The 22,851-nt window shown below is 38.1% G+C and overlaps 2 protein-coding genes across 2 annotated transcripts in view; one reads left to right on the top strand and one right to left on the bottom strand.

The window, feature by feature from the left end:
- Positions 1–11,579, bottom strand: part of LOC115769414 (tyramine/octopamine receptor) — a 37,378-nt gene extending 25,799 nt beyond the window's left edge. Inside the window, exon 1 of the mRNA XM_030714225.1 lies at positions 11,047–11,579. The gene's annotated coding sequence lies outside the window, so the exon portion shown is untranslated. The remainder of the gene's footprint in view (positions 1–11,046) is intronic.
- An 8,793-nt stretch (positions 11,580–20,372) lies between these two features.
- Positions 20,373–22,136, top strand: LOC115769377 (glucose-6-phosphate 1-dehydrogenase). Its single transcript, XM_030714168.1, has one exon. It carries the CDS (start codon positions 20,444–20,446, stop codon positions 22,034–22,036), a length of 1,593 nt encoding a protein of 530 aa, XP_030570028.1. The 5' UTR covers positions 20,373–20,443; the 3' UTR covers positions 22,037–22,136.
- Positions 22,137–22,851: the final 715 nt, after the last annotated feature.

The raw sequence follows: 22,851 nt of genomic DNA, 5'->3' as shown, positions 1-22,851 counted from the left end.
TATATAAAGCAGCATTATCAGCAGACGCTGTTCAACGAGGCTGTCAGCAGCTTGACGGCTTAATTATAACATTTTTTGTTGAAAAAGACTTTATACTCTTTATTAATCGTTGAACGTTATGAGAGTCAGAGCACGGGGGCATGGCTGCAGATTGGGAGCTAAAGCATTATGGCTTCAGTTTGTATCATGGGAGTTTGTCTATTGTTTGTTAAGTTGAAGGCGTTTTTGATTAATTGACGGGGCCGCGACGCAAGTGATTTATTAGGTGTTCTCACCTGTCGGTCGGGTTCTTTTTTGTTGAGAATTCGGTCGCGCATATATAATATAAATATACATATAAGCAATTGATTGCCTTAACTTTATCATAATACCCCCAAGTTCTTCTCGTAAGTATATTTTTGTGCGGTGCGCATGTGTGTGTGTGTGTGTGGCATAGGCTTATCAAACCAGTTAGTCAAAGTGGCAAGGAAAGCCTTTCGCAGCAAATTTTACAGCCAGACAAAGTTTGCACGGCGAACGGCAAAGTTTTTACAAATTCCAAATTGGCGGCCGTTGTCTCAGCTGTTATTTTTAGATAACACCCACAGCATACTCTCCGCACTGCCTAAATCCCACAAGGCCATAAGCCTTTAAGTCAAATCAAATATCCAAATATGTGCGGCTGCAGTTGTTAGCTCATAACTCCCATTTCTTGTTCGGCAACTTTGTCGAAAGTTTTAAGTGTGTGAATTCCAGAACATCATTTACACACATTTTGCATATTTCATCAAGGTATCGCATAGCTTGGACAATTTTCATAGTTCGTCGCATTCAAACTAACGAAAGTTTCTAATTAAAAAAGTTCTTTTGTAGTTCTATAGAGCAAAACGTTTTCACAAGTACGCACTTTTGGCTAATTAACGCAGGCAAACGGACAACATATCTGTGCCTTTAATACATATAGCCAAATGTCCTTAAGCCAAGTGTACAGCTGGCGAGCAAAGGATGTATCAAACAGTCAGTAGGCTTCTGGAGTGCGCTCAATGACTGTCATTGAGCACTTGTTTGCCTTGCAATTACAGAAGCACTTCCACTGACGCTTGAATTATAAGTGCCTGCTTTTTGCTTTCTTGCCTGTGTTTAGATACTTTTAAAGGTATATTTGTAGAGAGCGAGCATTTATGCATAAAACGAAATTTTACGAAAGTCCAAATTGGAATACCTCCTCTTCCGTAACTCACTTTCTGTTTGCTTACGCAATTTGGTTAGAGTTAGCGATGAGCTTGGGTCGTGCGTGCTCTGTGTGGGCACGGTCTCTAAAATAAGGCAAGAGTGAAAAAAGGTATGGCAGCTTTAACTAACCGACTAAGTCCCAGATGATAATTCGCATGTTTAAATTAAAAATCACAAGCAGGACTTCATTGAGGCTTTTGTAGGAAATAAGTTGAATTAGTTGCAGTTGGACTAGATATTAACATTAAAAAAGTATAATGCATTAAAAGCACATCCCGAAATTGCATTGCTTAATTCTTATTTAAATCAAATAGATGAAAACCTCTCCGTTCTCGCTCGCGTTGGGCTAGGCTGAGCCGTGTCTACTTCGTGTTTGTGTACTTAGCACACGGCACGCGCCCATCTCTAAGTCTTAGTGCAAAAGTATTGCATTGCATATTCCAAGGCGTTGCCCGAGCCGTTGACACAAAATATGCGCGCTATTTGGCAAATGCTTGGGCACGCGACGCGTTTAAAGTGTCGCCAACTGACGTAGACAGTTTCAGTGGGTCGGTTGTGTTGTGGGTGGTTTCTGGGTGTTTGGTGGGTGGTGGGTGGTGCCTATATAGGTAGGCGCACACGCATGAATGCATTTTGACAGACAGCACTGTTATTACGGCTGGATGGACGTCGGGTGTGATGCGGATGTGATGTGGTGGGGTGCGACAATTTTTGGTTTTCGACTCTCGTCTTTTGAACTCATAAAAACCTGAGTGAAAAACCTTTTCAAGTGTGTCGCATAAAAATGATGCTTTTCACTTTTCGTTCGTAATGTCACTTTACCAAAAATATAACGACAAAAAAATGAAAAAAAAAAATATAAGCGCAAACGTGCCATAAAAAAATTTGCTCAACATGCGATGAATGCTCCTGTCCTGGCGCGTGCGGACGAAGGCTCCGTTCAAATGAGTCGCACATGAGGCTGCAATCAGAGTGAGTAGCAGGCGACCGGGGAGGAGCCTTTCACTGGTATTGGTAAAGTTACCTCCGAGGAGTAAACAAAAAGTTGGGGCCCGGCTGGCAAGCCTTCAAATGTGCGTGACATTTAGCAAGCGTTTGATTTTAATTTTGACAAATTTGCCAAAGCGCAAAGGTATGAGTTCCGAGTTCAAGATATTCTGGAAAAAATTCTCTGTCTCAATGAAGTTTGATTACAATTCGTGTGTACTTCAACATGTTTTTGATATTTCGACTCTAAATTTGAGTACAAGATATTCTGGGAAAATTCCTGACCTCCGTGAATTTTGAGCACATGTCGTGGGCACTTCAACATGTTTTTCACATTATGACATTTCAAATAAAACAGTCTCGAATTTAGTATTGACTAACAAATGAATGGTATTTTTGGCTAAACTAAATTAATAGCTTGTCAGGTTCCGCCTCAAACAAAACGCTGAACTGAATTTATGGCATGTATTTTGGTTTCATTCTCTTCCATTTTGCAGCTGATTGCCGCAACTTGAAGTTGTGATTGTCGTTTTATCTTTGGCGCATTCGATGGTGCGTCCTTTACACGCCCCATCACTTAACCAAACGCGAACTGGGCGTGGCACCGTTGGCTGTTGCAACGTGCCGCGATAATCAGCGCATTTATATGCAACATCGAGCACACGCAGTGGCAGAGCCATCGCAGCTAACGGGCGGCAAGTATTAAAAATGGAACATAAATTAAATCATAAATTGCAGCAATTTCCGGTGAAAACTTTTGCGCGCTAGCAGACAGAAAAATGTTAGGAAATGGAAAGGGAAATTGTTTTCCAATAGCTGGCAAATAATTATTGTTCTGTGACAGACACTTGAACGGTCACAGCAGAGACAGCGAGCATACAATTACAAATCAACAATTGGCAAAACAAAACAGTTCCCTAAAGGTGGACTAAAGCTCAAGTATATAATGCAAATAGCATCTCTGAATAAACTCTATACTCTATTATAACACTAATGTGACTTTTTTCTATATAGAGCTGAAGTAAAGAAATTATTTATTAAGTTGCAATCAAATCAAATAAAAGTCTATAAAACAAAAAGTGTTAGCAATCAAATAAAACAAATTGGATAATAAATTAATTGGCCACGCTTTATGTATATACTTTTGCTGCTCGAATAATCAATTAGATGTCACTTTCAGCTAATGTCATTCCTTTTTGTGTATTAAATAAAAGTGATATCAAGTATGAATTTATTAAGTTGCAATCAAATCAAATAAAACGCCATAAAATAATTAATTTAAGCTATCCAATAAATCAATTTGATTATTTAATTAGAATAATCAATTATATGTCACTTTCGGCTGTTGTCATTGTAACATTTATGTCTGAAAAAGTGCTGACTTAAAGAAATAACTCATTAGGTCGCAATCAAATCAAATAAAACCCCATAAAATAATAAATTTTAGCTATCAAATAAATCAAATTGGATAATTGATTTTTTGGCCAGGCTTCTTGTCTATACTTGCTGCTAGAATAATTTCAGCTAGTGTCATTGCAATCTTAACTAGGGCTGATGTCTAGAATGTCTGCCTTAAGTCGCAATCAAATCAAATTAAACTCTATAAAACAACACATTTTAGCTATCCAATAAATCAAATTGATTATTCAATTAATTGGCTACGCTTCTTGTCTATACTTTTGCTGTTGGAATAATCAATTAGATGTCAGTTTCAGCTAGTGTCATAGTAATATATGTCATTGTATGTGCATGTGTGTGGCTTTTAGATAGACAACACATGCTGTTCAGGACATTGAGTGACTGAACCCCTGACCCTATTGTATTTTATATATATATATGGTATACTTATATATACTACAGTTAGGTGTCACTCGTTCGGTAAGTTGGCAACGTCATCGTAAAAAAGGGGCGAGCATAAATTCGCAGCACACGCAAATCCCCTACCCGAGCTATCACAAGAACATGGCCATTGTATCCGCTTGTCCTGTGCGTTGTCCTTTTCACTTGAGTGTGTGTTGTGTTGTGTTGTTTTTTGTGTTTTTGTTTTTGAATGACACATGGCCCAACAACCGGAGCCGTAAACAGAAAACACTGTACAGCAAAACCTTCACAGCAGCAGCACATGAGCAATGATAGTTATAACTATGGCGCTTATAATGCCGGCGTTGCACGGTTTCCCCTACAACTTGTTGTCGTAGTTTTGGCTCTTTGTTTATATATGCCCTGGTACGTAAGTGACTTTCTGATTGCGGAAATTAGCTGGCTTCGAGATTTACTGGGTTTCCAGCTCTGGCCTCAGACCTGCTTCTCTAGCTCGTGTTTTCTTTTCATTTGATGGATATGCATGGAAATTGCTTGCTCAGCTGCGGCTGCTGCTGCTGCGGCTGCTGCTGCTGATGAGCACTTTGGCCCGTTGCTGGTGTTGTTTGCGGTAAGGCGATGATATTTATGTGCTTTTTGTGGTTATTAAAAGTGTCAGCATATCGTGCAAATAATGGCAAAAGTAACCTTTTGTTTTTATTATTATTTATACCCTGTTGTTCAATGGGTGGTTGAGTGTCTGCATCGCTTGGCCTGAAGTTCAGTGTTCGGATTAAATTTCTCTCGACTAGTCAACAATAATTTTGCAATGCGTGTCGCTGCTCGTTGCGGCTAGAAACGTTTAACTTTAAGCTTAGTTATTTATTTATTTTATTTTGTATTTATTTTTATTTGATTTTTCCATTAGTTTTTTGCTTTTTTGTTCTCACCTCTTGTCGCATTCTTGAAGAGGGTATTGCGAGGTGTCTATACTTTTCCTTAGCATCAATTCTGTTATGCTATGCCCAATTGTTTGTTCATCCCTCTCTCTATCTTTCTCTTCTTCTCTCTCTCTCTCTCTCTCTCTCTCTCTAAGCAAACTTGTCTGTTGGTTTAGCAAACGCAGAAATTTGGAAAATTACTTTATCATATCGTTGCCATGCAAACAAGCCTTAACTCAAAGATAACTCTTTTTTGTTCCTGTTTAAACATCTGTATTTTTTTCCTTGGTTACCTTTTTTATTTCCCTTTCATATGCTTTCTTTTTAAATAACGTACTTCTCATTGCGCTTACTGTTATTCAATAGACCTCTTTCTTATGCATGCGTTTTTCTTCAACATTTTTTGTTTTGTTTTTAATTTAAAATTTCCATTGGTGTCTAAATTATTTGAGCTTCTCAATTTCCAAGCTCTCACTTCATTTGCAAAAGCAATTAAAATTTCTGTGTGTACTCCCGTATTTCCATTCCATTTATCAAACGACATATGCGACCTTTTGCTGTATGCGACGCGTGCACCAAACCAAACAGGCCAAATACCGTGAATAGTGAGGGATTGAGTGTCTGAAACTAGAGGGCAATATGTCGGCACCCAGACCCATGTCCATATCTACTTATGCGTGTGGCTGCGGGCCGACAAATTGAAGTGCACGCCCAGCTTCAAAGTAGGCGCTCAACATTGAGAAACGGTAGCAAAAATGTGGCAAAGCTTCAAATTAAAATAAAGCGCACATGTTGACTCTCAAAGTGCGGCCCGTACTCAATAATATATGCAAATTGTATGCCATAAATTATATGCGAGTGTGTTTTTTGAGCTCTTTGAAAAGCCTGTGCAATTAAAATGGGCCTCTGTACATTTACTTTTTGCAATCAAAAATCGTTAACCAATATAAAACGAAGCGATAATAAATATACACAATATATATATATATATACACAAAATGTATATATATATATATAAATATGAACATCCTTTCAAGGAAGCCGCAAGGCACATGCTGATGAACTGCCTTTGACTGTCGGCCATTGCTTTGGTCATATTTTGTATGCCAAAATGCAAAAGCATCTGCCAACAGCAACAGCAGCCGCGCGGCAACAAAGGCGATTGATGGGCCAACATTTCTTATGTGCCACAGTCTGCGGCAGCTACTGTGAATAGCAAGCATTAAATTACTTTAAAGTCGCATGTGCAAAGGCGTAAACCACCTGCATTAAAGCTCGAGTACTTATTATTTTTTATTTTATAGAATTTTAAGAGTAAATGATAAACTATCATGTATTTTAATTAATCGATCAAAACCTATGAACAAACCAAATAAAATTTTTCTGGCTAGATTTTATAGAGTTCTAAATAGACTGACATTACGTTAATAAGTAATTGTATAATATTTATATTTCAATTTTTTATATTATTTGAGAGTTTTTTTTTAAAAAGATTGACATTATACTATCATTTATTAGTTTAATAAGATTTTGTTATCTTATGTGTTCTATTATTTTGTTTTATTGCCACAAATCTTAACTTTAAGTTGCAAAATAGTTAATCTCGCAAAAAAGTTGCTTGATGTCTGCTCTGAATTACTGTGATTTTTATATTGCTAAGATTTACCTTTTAAACTTATTCCTGAATTTTAGAAGTTAATTAACTTATTTGTTTAAGGCACATGAGCCAAGATAACGCATAAATTTAAGAATATTGCAGTTGCTTTTAGCCCATCCTGACTGTAGTTTCTCATTATTAATTAGTAAACATTGTCTGGGGAGCATATAAAAAGGGTAAAATTAAAATCTTAGCCATGAAAATTGTGTAAAAGGCAGCAAAGAAATGAAAAAGCCGTTAAAGTTCACGACTAATTGGGAAAAGGATTCGGGACGTAGCTAAAGCACATAGTTGTAAATAAATAAATGAGTGTAATATGGAGAAAAAAAGAGTTTTATAATTAGCATAATATGCAAATTATCATAATCTGACAGGAGCACAAAAGTCTGAACATCCTGAGTCGAGCAACTAGGCAACAAAAATCAAAGGAAATGACGGAGTGTGGACAGAAAGTCAAAGGATTATGGCTGGGCTGACATGACTGTTTGTGCCATTCAATTAACATGCAGAACGCTCCATTTAACCAAGAAGTTTGCTGGCTGATAAGCACAAAATGGCATGCCCTCATAAGTATGCAACACTTTTGCTGTTTGCCCAGCTGCTGAGCTGCTGCCAACCTCGTCAAACCTCAAGAACACACACAGGCGCCTTAGAGCATAATGTTAACTGATTGTCTTGTTGTAATTAAAACTTTTGTCAATGTTGACAGTGTGGGTACTTACTTGGGTTCTTTGCAAATTGATGAGGCAGCCTCAGCAAATAGCCAAAAGCTTACGAACACCCCCCTAGAATAAGCTGCGAGAGAGAGAGACCCCAAAGCCAATGCAAAACGTTTGTGTTTAACTAAGGACGGTGTTTGCCTTTTTTTTTTTTTTGGCCATATCAACTGCAGCCGTGGCCCACAGAATGGCATGGAAATGCCGAATTTGAATGTGCGCACACAGCTGGAAAAAAGGCGCGGTGAATGGGAAGAGGGCTGCGGCTTATGGTTGTCAGGCCCGGGGGTTGCACATGCAATCGACAGGCCACGTTGCGGGCGGTGCGCCAAGTTCGCTACACTCGCTAATTTGTAACTGTGATGCGGTTGACTGCGAAATGCATACCTACAGACTGTCAGGCTCAGTTACTGTGGCACGTACCGAGCGGCGTGCTGAAGCCATTTGAAGTTGAGCCGTGCGGCGGGCTGGCATTATTATGCATAGCACACAATGCGGGTCTCGGGTTGAGTTCTGGCATGGCCTGTACTTTATTTTACTGCTTGTAAATAATTCGTTTTATTTGGCACTCATCACGCGCGCTGATTGATTGATTGGTAGATTGATTGCCGTCAATGGCAGGCCTTCAATTAAATTAAAACATTAACCAAGAAAAACGCGCAAACGCTTAAAATTTGTATATGCTTATTTGCTGCATATGTTAACAATTAAATAAATTTAAAAACAAATACGAACTCGCGCGTGGAACTCTTCAATGTTTCTACCGCCGCGCAGTTCACTTAATTATAATTATGATTGATATTCTGTGCATTGTTATTGCTGTCCTTCCACATGGTTATTTCCATAAGTGCTTTTTTTGATTGCTGATTGCAGCTCAATTTGTGTGCCACAAGAAATTGCATACGACATGTTATTTGTATATGGGTGCAACGGGGCGTATGCGCAATCCAAAAATATAATTAGGAATTTCAACAGCATGGCACGGCGCACATTCCTTCATCAAATTCCCGCAAATGCAAAATCACGTCGAATTTCAAGAGTGCCGCCTGCTGCAACACTGCGTATGCGCGATGTGCATCTCGCAAATAAAAACTGTGCCTAATGAGCTTTATTTAATTATGGAACATGTATAATGGCTGCTTAGCGTTTGAATGGGCGTGAATGGGCTTGACAGGGCACAATAGAGGCAAATGGTATTGTTAGGGGCTAAATGAAAGACTTTGTAACTTGACGAAGCAAAATGTACGTATACTTAATGTGGAATATACTTTCATTTAGCCCTCATTTACAAGAGTTAAATATCGACAACTGCCTTAATGATAACAATTTTAAGTTATATTTTAAGAAATTTATATAAAAATCGAATCGAATTTACATATTTATAACTACTCAAACAGTTCGATGCGAAATATAAATCTGTCAACTCGTGGCGAGCAACACTTGCAACTTAATTTGTATATTTAATTATTTTTAAATTAACAGTTTAATTGATTTATATGCAACAACATCATTTACGGTATACCAAAATGGCATTCGTTATTCGTTCTGAGAGCGAAACTTCTTGCCCATAAAAGCGCACTGCGGCTGTCATGTAAATTATTGGCAATTTAATTGAAAAGATTAAATATTAAAAATATCAATATTTAATTGATTACAGCACAGCCGCTGCCTCAGGCACCGACATCAGCAGAGGCGTCAGCTTAACTGATTTAATTTGATGTAAATATCATATATATATATATTTTTATCATTTTAATAAAAATGCTGCACATTTGTCCTACCAAAATGACATATTGTTAAATTGTAATAGGAAAATTATTGTTACTTGCTGCTTAAGATGTGAAATTTATGATATCTGCAATGATCCTTGGTATATGTGTCTTAGGGATATCGAGAGAGCCCTGAGAATTCCCAAATTAGGAGACGTAATCCGTCAACATGTCGAACGACTATTTAATTGCCTTCGCAACCTTCCCAACCCACCCGCAAGGCCTTGCACCTTGCTTCTCCCGAAAGAAGAAAAATTAGGTGCCCCATGAATGGAGTCTGGCTGTCTATAACAAGAAAGGGGAGATTCAAACGGTGTCGTTCACATCACCCCGAAACTATTCTCTCAAATAAGTGCATAATAAAACTTTGATATAATCAGCATATATGAAGCCTCAAAATCAATAAGTCTTGATATGTTGTTTCACCTTAAATATAACTAGCTGGCAATGTAAGGTAGAAGTAATCTTGTGACTCATAATGTATATATACATTTTTACTTAAGAAAGAAGTCTCTTTTAATAGCATCAAAATAATAATAATATAATGCAATATTCAACCAAGTTAGATTATACACAAGAATTGTTTACGCAAATACCTCAATAAGGTGCCAAAACGGCTAACCACAAAATTCTTTTCAAATACTTATAATCGAGTATATACACTTCGTTGCGCTTCAATAAATATTTAGATATTGATTTTATTGCTTATCGAAAACAAAAACAAATGGAGCAACAAAATATAATCAAATAAAAAAGCCTAAAGAGTTGCCAAGTTGATGCGACAGGCAATTTGCTGAATTATTAAAGACGCTTTTAGGGTAGGTAAAGTTGACGGGCTTCTAAGCGGAGCTAAGTGACTGTGGGTTAAGTGCAGCCGTTGCCACATGCGGCATGCTAAAAATTTAATGAGAGGCGCCGCCAGTTAATGTGCATGTCTTTTGATTGGATTTTATGTAAATGCTTCTCGGCGCAGACCGAAGACAGACAGACGACTCAAGATTTACGCACAGGCTAAGTTGCATCGTAAAACAGTGAGCCAAATATCAAATAAATATGTAATCAAGCGGCTGTGGCAGAAGTATGCCGCGCTTTTTCAATATGATATAAATGTGGCACACGCTGGCTGCTGCCGTAGCAAACACATCGGGGGGTTGGACTCAGTGTTTTTTTTTTTTTCAGGGGCCGCTGACTGATTGTGCGTCGTCGAGTCTTGCTTTTGCCCCAAGGTGAACCAAATAATGCGGTTTAAAGACGACACAAATGCCGTTACAGTTGTCCCCCTAGCAGCTCCCAATTGGCAGAGGTTACGCAACCTTGACAACAGTTCAAGGTGTTGCCACCCGTACTTCCGGGAGCTGTGCGGTTTAATTAATTAAAGGTGTTAAGGTAAAATAAAGAGACGCACTTTGGGAATGGCAACAGCTTCTCCTGCGAGTGTGTTTGGCTTAGAGATCGTGTCTTCCGGGTGTGTATTATTAAGCATTAGCAATGTCATTGTTAATTACGATTAGATGTTAGAAAAATACATGACAATATTTTTATCTGGGAGTCAATTATGAGAAAAAAGCAGGTGTTAAGGAACTTTTTATATTTGCTTTGTATTTGGAAGAAATTAAGCAAATATCTGTATCTGTATCTAGGCATGTATCTGTATCTGTATGTATATCTGTATATGTATCTGTATCTGTATCTGTATCTATATTTGTATCTGTAGATGTATGTATATCTGAAATATCTATTGGCAATTATTTTAAATATTCATTTAATGTATGTTATTGCCGTTTTGATCAATCAATCAATCGTTTTGATCAAACGTAGAGGATAAGTATAGAAAAAGTAAATCCAAAAAAAATCTATTCATCAATTTTCTAAATAATTTCTTTGCCAAATTAGCTGTCTATGCAACACGTTTGAGGTAAACATGTGCAGTATTTTAATTCGGAATGCATTCATGCAGTGCTTACCTGAAGATTTCAATTATTCGTGTTTGGAATTGTTATTTGGCTTTGATATGGAATTTGGCCAAACAATTTGTTGATTATTTTATGGCTTGCTGCTGTTGCTTCATAATTGTTTGTAATTTATTTATAAGACGAGAGTAAATCGTGCAAATTGGTTTAACATTGTGGCACGTCTTACGGCTTGCATTGGCAAATTGTCACTTGATTGCATAGGTCAAAGGCCAAAACACACACACAAGCACGTAATTGGATCAAAACAAATTGAAAGTGCAGTCTAGAATTTTGATACTCGGATAGATCGTCTGGCTGGAAACACTTGCTGGCAATTCAAACGCCTCGGGGAGCAAATCAGTTTGAATTTGTTTTGGCCGAATGACAATTCTCAGTTGGCAGCTGCTTGTTAGGGTATATGTCGCATTGACTGAGTCTATTGCCTCAACTTTAAGTTTGTTGCGGCCACGGCATCGCAACACGTACGTAGATTCACACATACACACACACACACACACACACAGAGAGCTAGTCAGCGAGCGTCGGCAGAGCGGCAACTGTTTTCAGCACGCGTCCACACGTCTCGACGTCGAAAGCAGAACTGAACAAACAGCAGCTGCCGTCCTTAAACTTCAGCGCTACGCGACGACGGCGAGCCGAAGCAGTGCGACACGAATGCACGATAACGGCGTCGGTTAAGCAGTGCTCGCTCGCTCTCTTTGTGTTGCTTTCGCACTCTCTTGGCGCTTGGCGCTCTCTGGCAGTGCCAAACTGTTGATTCTTTTGGTTTAAAGTCCCATGGCCCGCAACGGTCTCTTTGCCCTGATGGGCCATATTTGTTGTAATGTGACAAATTCCTGATAAAGAAGCGGAGTCAGAGTCGGCCAAATAAATTGCTTGCATGTCATCAAAACAGAGAGCGGCAGCGCAATGCGTAGGGCAATGAAAATGACAATTCATAAACACATTAGGCATTCATTGGAGTGGGCTGATGGCATGTGGGAAAGTGAGTTGTTGCCTTTTTTTTTTTGTTTTCCTGATGTTGCAACACAATTATCTTTTGCCCCGTCTGCATGAAAGTGGAAAAACTGAAGGGCGAACGGGTCGATATATTTAAGTAAAAGTGAACCGACGGAAAGACGGTCAGACTGGCAAGCACAAAGGTGTGTGTAGGTGCGTGTGTGTGCGATGTAGGGGTGAGGGCGGCACACGATGAAACGAAGATTTTCTGAAGTGTGTCACATTTATTCGAAATGTAATGAGTTTTTTATGATGAACAAGTAGGAAAAAGTTGTATTCGGAAAATTTTTGCTGGCATATTAATAAAATAACCCCCATGGCTGATAAACGATATAGTAATGTGATCTTAGTCATAATCACTTCAACAAGCAGAGGGCGTTGCTTAATGCAAAGTCATCAAATCCCCTGTGTGAACTGAATATATTTTGTTTATGTACATATACTTCGGAAAAACGAATGCACTCTGTATTTTTATTAACATAAATGAAACACTTGTTAAGTTATTGCCCTTTTTTTGGAACTTTCCTATAACAAAAATATCATTCAGCAATTTATATTTCACATTATTTATCGTATCAACCCATTTGGCATTTAACTTTTTTGTTTAGTGGTACATTAAATACTACATAAAAAACAATGAGAAACGACTTTATGACCCTGTAGACATTATCCTTTTTCAGATATATGAGAGTAGGAACGCTCGTAAATGCTAAGTTTGATGAAAATACCTTGGAAAACAGAATATTTTAAAGAATTATAAAGAAATAAGGGTCTCCATATAAGAACCTACATTTCGACATTCGTCCAGCTTGTCTTTCTCTATGCGGGCATAAAAAAAACTTACGAACTCTTACAAATGCCACGAAATGCTGAAATTCTATAGAATTTTTTTCATTTCCTTTTTGTAGCTTAATTTTCAACATAATGAGAGCTTGTGTCAGCACACCATACAAATTTAAACAAAGGTTCTTCTGTTCCATATCCTTTTATATTCTGCTGTCAACATTTTTCCTGTTGCAGTTGTCCTGGCTGCCGCCAATTAAAGTTTTACAGCCAAGTTGCAAGCAACAGCAAAATTATACTTCCTGCAACACACATGTTACTGGCTTAAGACCAATACCAGACCAAATGACTGACTTCATGTGTCGGGGTTCCGCCTGTCTGTCCGCCTGTCTGTCCGCCTGTCCAGGTCCGTGTTGGCAGCAGACAAGCCAAGATAAACCAAAGTGCACTTGCAGCAAGTGCAAAACCCAGCCCGACACGAAAATAAGCAGCCAGACAATCAACAGGGAGAAGATCCAAGACTGAAACTGGAATTGGAGTGTGGAATGTGGCCTGCCTCATCTCAACTGGCTGGCGACAGTTTTTCTTCATAAACACACGTTTTAATTTTGCCCAACTGACATTTGGACTCATAACTTGCCAGCTCCTAAGTGTGATTCATATGTAGGTCGTTATTTTTGCCTAATGGCCGAGCGTCCAGGCTGACCAGCTGCTGGTCATGCAGGCACAAATTTATTTGCACTTTATCCTTTACATAAATGGCATTAAAATAAATGTACAGGATAGGCATATATGTGTATTATGGGTAATAATAATTTACATATATATCTTATTTGCCCGGCAGCTGCACAGGGAAAACGAAACAGAAAATTAAAATGACCAGAAGCCGCAAAATAAGGAAAAACTGCCTACGAATTGTCCAAACTACAAAAGGAATATGCTCAAAAACCGAAACAGCAGAGGATGGCATACGAATAAAGAATAACTGACAGTGCGTAATACATTTGGGGTACAATTTTCAATCTACCATTTATTATGAACAGTTCAATGGCGTCCAAAAAAATATAAATTTACATACATAGAAAATGTAAATCTTGTACGTGTTCCAAGAAATGTTTTCTCATCTCTTTTTGTTATGCATGAGAAATATAATTTTTTGTACAGTAAAATTAGGTTTTTGATTTAATCAGTACGCAATGAAGTTTAATGGGAGTCTATATATTACTATAATTAATATTGCTTTTATATAACAAATTGTGTCTCTGTCCTTCCTTAGACACATTCACTTTATATTTATAACAAAATCTTTGAGCATAACTTGAAATCATGGCAAGTGTTTGGAAACTCCGTAGGAAATGTCAATTATTTAAAATAAAACATGCATATAGTTTTCCTAGAGTTTTCCATTTCTCTAACTCTATAGTTTGTTGTTTTTGTTTGGAATGAGATTTTTGAAATTCCCACAAGGCATAAACAAATGTAAAGCGCTGCAAATTACAAATGTTTCCACAGGAAGATCGATAGTTGAAAAACATAGCACAAACGTATATGGATGTATATCCGTTCGTATGTATGTATGTATGTGTATGTGCATATATGTGAAAGCTCAATATTGTTGTAGTTGCTGCGACTGGGCTGTATGGCACAAATGAATCGGCATCTTTGGCATACTTTAGTGGTATTTCCCGCTCCCTTTGCGTCCCTCCTGTTTTTCACTGCATAATCTGTTTGGTCTACTCGCCCCTCTGTGTGTTCTACCGATGCATTGAACCATAAATATGTAGATATGCCAATGAGTGCGCTCTCTGTCTCTTCCTCTCTCTCTCCTTCTGTCTATTGGTTTCCCTGTTTCGAGTTGAATTTTTCTTTGTGTTTTTGCAATGCGCAAAAAAATAAGCATGACAAAATAATTTTGAATTGAAATACAAAGCGCTATTCGAATACATTTTCTACACTTACTATTTATTTGCTGGCATGAAATTAAGGAAATTGGGACAAAAATAATAGGTATATTTGAGATAAAGTTATATTTGAAAGCATGCACTTACCCATTTCATTTCTTGACATTTCGTGAAGTATCCTTTAATATGGCAACATGGCTAAAAAAAAAATAAATACCGGGTTAGAATAATTCTAGAAACAAGGTAGAAACATAAGTAGATAAAGTTTCATAGGCAGCATGAGAACTATTAAGTGTCACTTTAATTCATGAGAATCGCATAGTAAGGCAATGTTATAGTTAACTTGTAAAAAACTTGTTTATATAATACTTATAATCAAACCATGACAAGCCCTTAACTCGTGTGAATCGCGTAGAACGGCAAAGTAAAAGTTAACTATTGTTAAATTTGCAGCGCAGCGATGTGTTAATTTATATTTTATTTGTTATAAAGCAAGGTACATACATATAATAAGAAATATAGATAGATTTCAATTCTTGGCCAGTCTTTGCCTTCAAAAATGTTGACTTTTACTTGAATAAACGGTCGATTAAATGCTTTAAGAATATTACTTGTGGCTTGGCGCACACACGGCACGCAAAGGTCAGAAGAACACAAATTACCTCGAAAAAGTGAATATTACAAAAAAAAAAACCCAACTCAAATGGGAAGTCATTTGGGGCTGCTGTCAATTGCTAACAGTAACTAGTGGCGGCTGCTGCCACAATGGCTTACAGTTTCAGTTTGTTCATGAATTATTTAAGAAATTAATTAACCAACAAGAGGAGGGAGAGAGAGGATGGCAGATGGAAAATGAGGTGGTGGTAAGCTTATTTTAATGAGGCCTCGTTTGCGAAACATTACGTGCACTTTGCCTTTTAATAATGATAATGAACTTCATTGTTTAAGTTTAAATTTGTTTGTGTTTTTAAAGCCTCAAGAGCTGTGGCTAAGCTCAGCCCAATGTTAACTTGTCTACAATTTGGCCCCTACTCATTTTAAGAGCATTTACCTTTTTTTCTGGTTATTTTTTCGGGGTAACTTTTGGTTAAAGAGGCGTATACGCAATATTTCAGACATGGCTATTGCCTCTAGCTGGTTTTTTCTGTGCAAACACAGAGACATAAATGAAATTGCTTTTCAATGGTGAGTGACTCTTAAATACCCCACTCAATCAATTTAAAGGAATATCTTTCAAGGAAAGCAGGACAAAAGAAATCACTCGCCCAGGCAATCGTGATGTGTCTTTAATATGGTTTTGTGCACAGCTATTTGATTGGCCATGCGTGTGTGTGGGTGTGTGAGTGTGAGTGTATGTCGAAGTCCTGCGAACTGTAAACTTAAAGGACAATTATTTCCACTACTCAGACGTCCCAAAAAGGGCTATTCAATCCGAATTATTTGTGGGTCTCCCATAAAAGAACTAAGAAAGAATCAGCTTAAAAGAAATAGCTTTAAAATGAAATGTCTACAACAGAGTATTAACTTGGGCTTCTAGTTAAACAAGTCCTTTAGTTAAGCGTGTAAAACGATAAAGAAGGAACTAATTAATTTTTAATTCTTTATCTAAATTTTTTTTGTGAATGAGCTAGGATAAAATGTAAGCGTCTAGAAGAGAGATTATAAAATTTAATGAATTAATTATGTAGAGTGAAATAATTTGACTAATCTTTCGGCTCCATTATCTGATATTATCAGAAACCTTATTCAGTTTGACTGGAAGAGCATATTATCTTTCGCTTGCCGCAAACAAAACTCAATCTTATTGTTAAACACACAACGGGCGGGCTTCTTTATTTTCTTATTTTTTTCTTTATTTTTTTTTTTTGTTGAGCAAAAAATGCTGCACGACGCAAGCTAATAAAAGATTAGCCACAAAAATGCGTTAAAATTTGACGCGCCTTCTTTTCATTATACGACCCCCGACTTTGGTTGGGCTGGGTTTTGGGCTGGAGACAGAGCCTAAATTCCGTTGTCAACGTTTGTTTAGGTAGGCAAAGGCCAAGGCTTGCGTGGCGGTTGACGTTCGGACTAGAGACTGGCGGACAGCCAGGAATTCCATTTACTCGCATGCAATAAAACAATTTAATTAAATTTTATGTGAGCCAGCGAGCCAAGTAAATGAAAACAAATAAACCACAATAAAGTGCAAGCAAGCGAAACAGCTGGCACTTCTTGTTCTTATCCTAGTGTTTCCTGTCCGTAATTCAATCTGTGCCTTTCAAACTAACCGCAGCCTGTGTGTGTGTGTGTTTGTTACCATGTATGCCTGTCTCGAAAGGACCGACATAAGTCCCTGTCTTTTGGCAATTATGATCTTAATGTCGTGTCGTGCCCGTCTGTCTGTCCGTCTGTGGCAATTGTGTGCCACAACTGTTTCTTTGCCATTGTTCACAGCATTTTCAATTTGGCAACTGTCACACATCATAAGCTACTGCTGAGTTAGTGCCAAGTTAAATGCCGGTTCATTCGAAAGTTGACTTTAAACGGCTCCGTTTCTCAATTTGCCTCGTCCAAGTTTTTTTATGCACATTTTTCACACAGACATTTCCGGCAACACACGCACACTTCGCTGTGATTTATGTGTGGGTGTGTGTTTGTGTTAGCTACTTTTGGGAGTTGTTAAGTTTTGTGGCTGCAAAAACAAATGGCATTGAGCTCAAATCTGAGTTGCTTTAGGCTAAGGTCGGGCCATTGGTCAATGGCCAATTTGTCTTGTGCGTGTCGTTGCATAAATAATTTCATATCTATTTATTTAAATGACTCGGCAGTGTGCCTTAAAAGGCTCAAGTCACAAAGTCAGGCCAGAAGTGCTTTCAGATAAACCACAAATTCACAATTGTTTTTTGTGCTTGTTTACTTTGCACTTGCATTTATTTTACCTGAAGCAGCGCAGTTATCACAAGAACATAACTTATTATTATATTGTTATTAGTTTGCCAACATATTTCATACTCTATCTTTATCATTATTGCAATTAATCTTTATGTCAATTCTCGTTCATGTAAATGCTTTTAGTCTGTGTTTAAGCCTCAATTACCAATTACCAGCTGTAATTACAAATATTACGCATACGCCACGTCTCCCAGTGGTAATGCTCGAAATGTCAACGCATTTGTTAAATGCCAAGTAATGTGATTTCAAGCATTTCGCGTACTGCTCCAAAACAAAAGGAACCAAAACAAAACAGAAAAAAAATTAACGCAGAACCAAGCCAATTAGTAGGGCCCACAATCAATGTTCAGCCCTGGCCGCCCTCTATTGGGGCGTGGCTGTAGGCAACGTGTTGAGCCGGCGTATTGTGTGCGCCCCAGTCTGACAGGCACGTTTCGACGTTCCGACTTACCGTAGGCCGGAAAAGCTGGTGAAAAAAATAATAACAAAGCAATGTGCACGCCACTGAATTAGACGAGATTTGCTGCGTGTGGCACGTGTTGCCAGTTAGTTGTTGTTGTCTACTCTTCGAACGGATTTTTATATGCTTGGCGGCGACAGTTAATAAGAGAAAAGGTCGCCATTTCAGCTAAGCTATCAAATCCTCTCAGTTCGAGCATTTCGCGCAACGGTTTTATTTTTGGCCCAAGCCTTTACACCCTTGTAAAACTTTTCCGGCTACAGTCAAGCTTGGCTATGTTGCCTAAGCATACCGATGTTTAATTTCGCTATCCAAATACTTGAAGAGATTTTTATGCTAAGTCGATAAATTAAATATCATAAATTTCTTAAAGCACAGTACTTGAGTATATTTCTAGACTCAACCTATTTCAAATGCATCGAATTCATGCAAATTTGGCCAGGCCAAATTATATTCTTTATTGGAATGCTTTTTCTTTAAACATGTTTGCAAATTGCCAAAGGCAAGTAAATATATTCATTTCGTTAGTTCTCGTTTAAAAGATGCCAAGAATCTTCTATTTGAAAAACAAAAAAGCTTAAAACATGCTTTGTGCGTTGAGATTAAAGCGGACCACACAGAAGCGCCAGCTGCAAACTGTTTGCAATTACTATGCAAAGAGTTGTGTGTGTAAAGGGAGGCAGAGGTTTTTATTTTGGCATATTGCATTTTGTAGACTGCCGCAGGCTCAAAGGAAATTTAATTATCACTGGCAATCAGAAAGGCGGCCAAGACCAGGCCAAGACAATGGGCACAGGGCCGGGCCACGTTGCACTTAGGTGTCACAATGCCAGCCTACAATGATTAAAACCAAATTGCCATAGACATAGAGCGTGCAACCATTAGGTGCCCCATCATGTCGGAGGGGACATTGAATTTTGATGCCTGGACGAGAACCAGAATGAGTAGGGCGTGACTGGACTATTAGCTGCCCGCACAACATGTGTACAAGGAAAATGGCAACGCAGCAAAGTCATCAGCATCATCATCAACATCATCCTCTTCCTCAACGGCAGCAGCATCGTCGGGTTTCCAATGTGCTTGAATGGAAGCTTAGGGTATTTGTAATGATTGAATTTGAATTGCAGTCAACAACAACGTCAACAACAACAACAACAACAACAACAACAGCGGGAAAAATCTCCTATATGCAACTGGCAGCTTGGATTTTGCCGCTTTTGCAACTGCTGCACGTTTCTCTCTTCCTGTTCGCCGGCTTCTTTACGTGTTATCTTCTGGCGACTGTGCAGCTTTTCCTTAACGCGCTCTGTCCAAACGTTTGCCTGTTTGGTTCCTTAGACGCCTGCAGCGTCATATTCTTTGGGAGCCAACTTTAGGGAATGGCCATGTCTTTGGCTCTGCCTTCTCTCCCAACAAAAATGGCTGAAAAGGGAAAAGTTGACCCACTGGCGAAAAGCTTAAGGAATTGCAAAATGAACAATTGATGCGTTTTAAATGTTGGAATTTCCTGGCTAACTCTCGGGAAAGATTTTTTGAAAATGAACACTTGTTCACATAAGATTCGTTTTCTCGTGGCACAAATAGAAAATAGCTTAAAGTTGAATACGACGTAGACATAAGCTTTTTCTTCTTTTTTTAAGGGTTAAATTATTTGTTCCTTAAATAAACTGCAATATGTCTGCAGCAAATACAAATATAAAGTCGTGCACTAAAAGGAAATTGAGGGAGACTGTGTTGAGAGAGGCATCAAAATACTTATATCTTACAATTTATATGCTTTCTACAATCTTTCTTATTGGGATTATAAAAATCATGGTAATAATAATTTTTATTGTAATAATAAAAATAATAATAATAATATTATGATGATGATTTAACATGTAATATTTTAAACGTCTTAATTCTTCTTCTCTAGACGTCAAGATTGAAACTTTTAGGTTATTCGTATTTGACCATAAAAAATTATTAAACAAATACACAACAATAATAATAATAATTAAAATTATATTAGTAATAATAATACTATTGATAATAATAATAAAAAAAATTATCACTTCATTATTTTTAACATAAAATATAAAAATATTAATATAATGGAAATAACGATCTCTTTTGTTGCACTTAGTAGCTTTGAATTTCTAAACACATCAGATTATAATAAAATTGGTATTTAACCATATTCTGTCTTTACTTTGATTTAACTCTCATCGTATCGAAAAGAAAAAAATGAAAATATTTTCAAAAAAATAAATATAATCAATAGGAATATCAAAATTGAAAATTGTGTCATAGAAAATTTGTAACGCTGAAAATGCTACCGATCGATCCCAATAATGAGACCGCCTATTCGTTTGTTGTTTTTGGCGCATCGGGTCGTTTAGCGCTAAGTAAAATCTTTCCAGCACTCTGGCAACTCTATCGCGATAATCGTTTGCCGCAGGGCACTAAAATTTTTACATTCTGTCGCACCCATCTAGAGGTCGGCACATATCGCATCAAGTGTGTACCCTATATGGGTCTGAGCAAGGATCGCGATCAAATAAAGTACAATAGCTTCTGGTCCAATGTGCATTGCTGTCAGGGCATGTACGATAGTCCACAGGACTATGCGGAACTCACAGCGTCGATGGTGCGACAGGAGACAAGGCACAACATGAGTCTGGCCAATCGTATCTTTTATCTGGCCCTGCCGCCGATTGTCTTCGATCATGTGACGCTCAATATCAGCCGTAAGTGCCTGTCGATGACGGGCTGGAATCGTGTCATCGTTGAGAAGCCCTTTGCCAGAAACGAGCTCACCTATAAGCCATATCAGACGCAGCTGTGCCAAACGTTCAAGGAATCACAAATCTACATGATAGACCACTATCTAAGCAAACAGGTCATTCATAATCTGTTCGTATTACGTTTCACCAATCACATCTGGTCGGAAACGTGGAATAACAAGCACATCGCGGCGGTCATGATAAGTGTAAAGTGCGAGAAGCCGGTGCAGGCACGTGCCGACTACTTCAATCAATTTGGCATCATACGAGATATTATGACCAACGATATGATGCAGTTGCTCGCCATGCTGACCATAGAGCAACCGTACAGTAACTATGTGGAGGACATGAGAGACGAGAAGCTGAAGGTGCTCAAGCAAGTGCTGACACTTGACATAAGCGATGTGATACTGGGACAGTATTGCAATAATGGCGTGGAAACTGATCCCACCAAGGTGGGCTATACACAGCACGCCTACATACCCAAGGAGTCCCTGACGCCCACCTTTGCGATGGTTGTGCTGCGGATCAAAAGCAAACGCTGGAATAGCGTGCCGTTCATACTGCGCGTGGGTAAGGCCCTAAACGAGACCAAAACGGAGGTGCGAGTGCAGTACAAGGCAATGGAATGTGATCGCAGTGAGAATAAACAAAGCATACCAAATGAGCTGGTGTTGCGTCTGTCGCCGCGGGAGCAGCTCTTCATGCGCATGATGCTAAAGCGGCCGGGACAGGAGCTGTGCCTGAGGGAAACGGAACTAAACCTTATGCTGCGGGACAGAGCAGTCCCCGACAATTATCAGAGCCTATTGCTCGATATCTTTGCTGGCAATCAAATGCTCTTCATGCGCACAGACGAACAGTGCGAAATATGGCGGATATTCTCGCCAGTTTTGGCCTTTATTGATGTGGAGAGGCCAAAGCCGCTGCTTTATGACTTTGGGTCCAGCGGACCGATGGCCGCATACGAAATGGCAGCCAGAAATGGATTTATATTTTATCAATCGGACGAATGGCACGCCAGACAGGGCATGGCAAACACCAGCCAGAATGCGTCTAAAGAGGCCATCAAAGCGGAGTCCAGTCGAGCCCAACAGGCGACACCCAGCTGGATGACACCATCAGCAATGGGGAGTTAGGAGTAGAGTTTTCGTTAAGAGTCAGTTTTAGTTGTACTAGTGCTTTATGTCATAAATTGGTTCAAGGCAAGCAAATTTAATAAAATATCCAGCAAAAGTTTTTTAATTAACCAAGTGCAGCAGTTGGCCAGCAATAGCGTACACCTCGTACCTCAACTTTCTACAGCATCTGCTTCATCTTTTGGCTTACGAACTTGTGAACTTACCAGCTCTTCTCTCGCATATATAACACGCATGATTTGGCCATTGTCCTTTGGCTAACTTCGAAAATACATATATATTAAAATATAAACTATCATTGAAAGGGTTAAACAAAGAATATAAGATGCTCTTCAAAAAGGTATAGTGCACAATGGTTAATGGAATCTATATTTAATTAAACATGAGAGGAAATCAGGAAAACACATGAAAATATATATATGAAAGAACAGTCTAGAAAGTTGCTTTGCAAATCTTTCTAAGGCGCCATAGAATAGTCTCGACTATTTTTGTCACTTTCATAAAGTTGAATTTGTTTACACGTAGCTTTTTGAATTCTCTTAAGAAATTGTAAACTATATTTTTTATTATAAGTACACTCAAAAATATTTTGACTAAATTAAAATAAATTAATATAAAATTAATATAATATATAATTATCATAATAATAATATAATATTTAATAATAGTATAATATAAAAAAAATTTAAAATTTTTTTAAACAATTTTTTCATTGCTTCAAAAATTTTATCACTTATAAAAACAATATATATGATTTTCAGAAACTATTTTTTACTTAAAAAAAATATACGTAATCAATTTTTCTATATTTTAGA

This window comes from Drosophila novamexicana, unplaced genomic scaffold, assembly GCF_003285875.2.
Source record: "Drosophila novamexicana strain 15010-1031.04,08,12 unplaced genomic scaffold, DnovRS2.1 tig00000009-arrow-pilon, whole genome shotgun sequence".
Taxonomy (NCBI): Eukaryota; Metazoa; Arthropoda; class Insecta; order Diptera; family Drosophilidae; genus Drosophila; species Drosophila novamexicana.
This window is presented reverse-complemented; position numbering and strand designations above follow the sequence as displayed.

What these genes read in the sequence shown, in the direction of transcription:
- LOC115769377 (XM_030714168.1), top strand. Translation starts at nt 20,444, where the DNA reads ATGCTACCGATCGATCCCAATAATGAGACCGCCTATTCGTTTGTTGTT.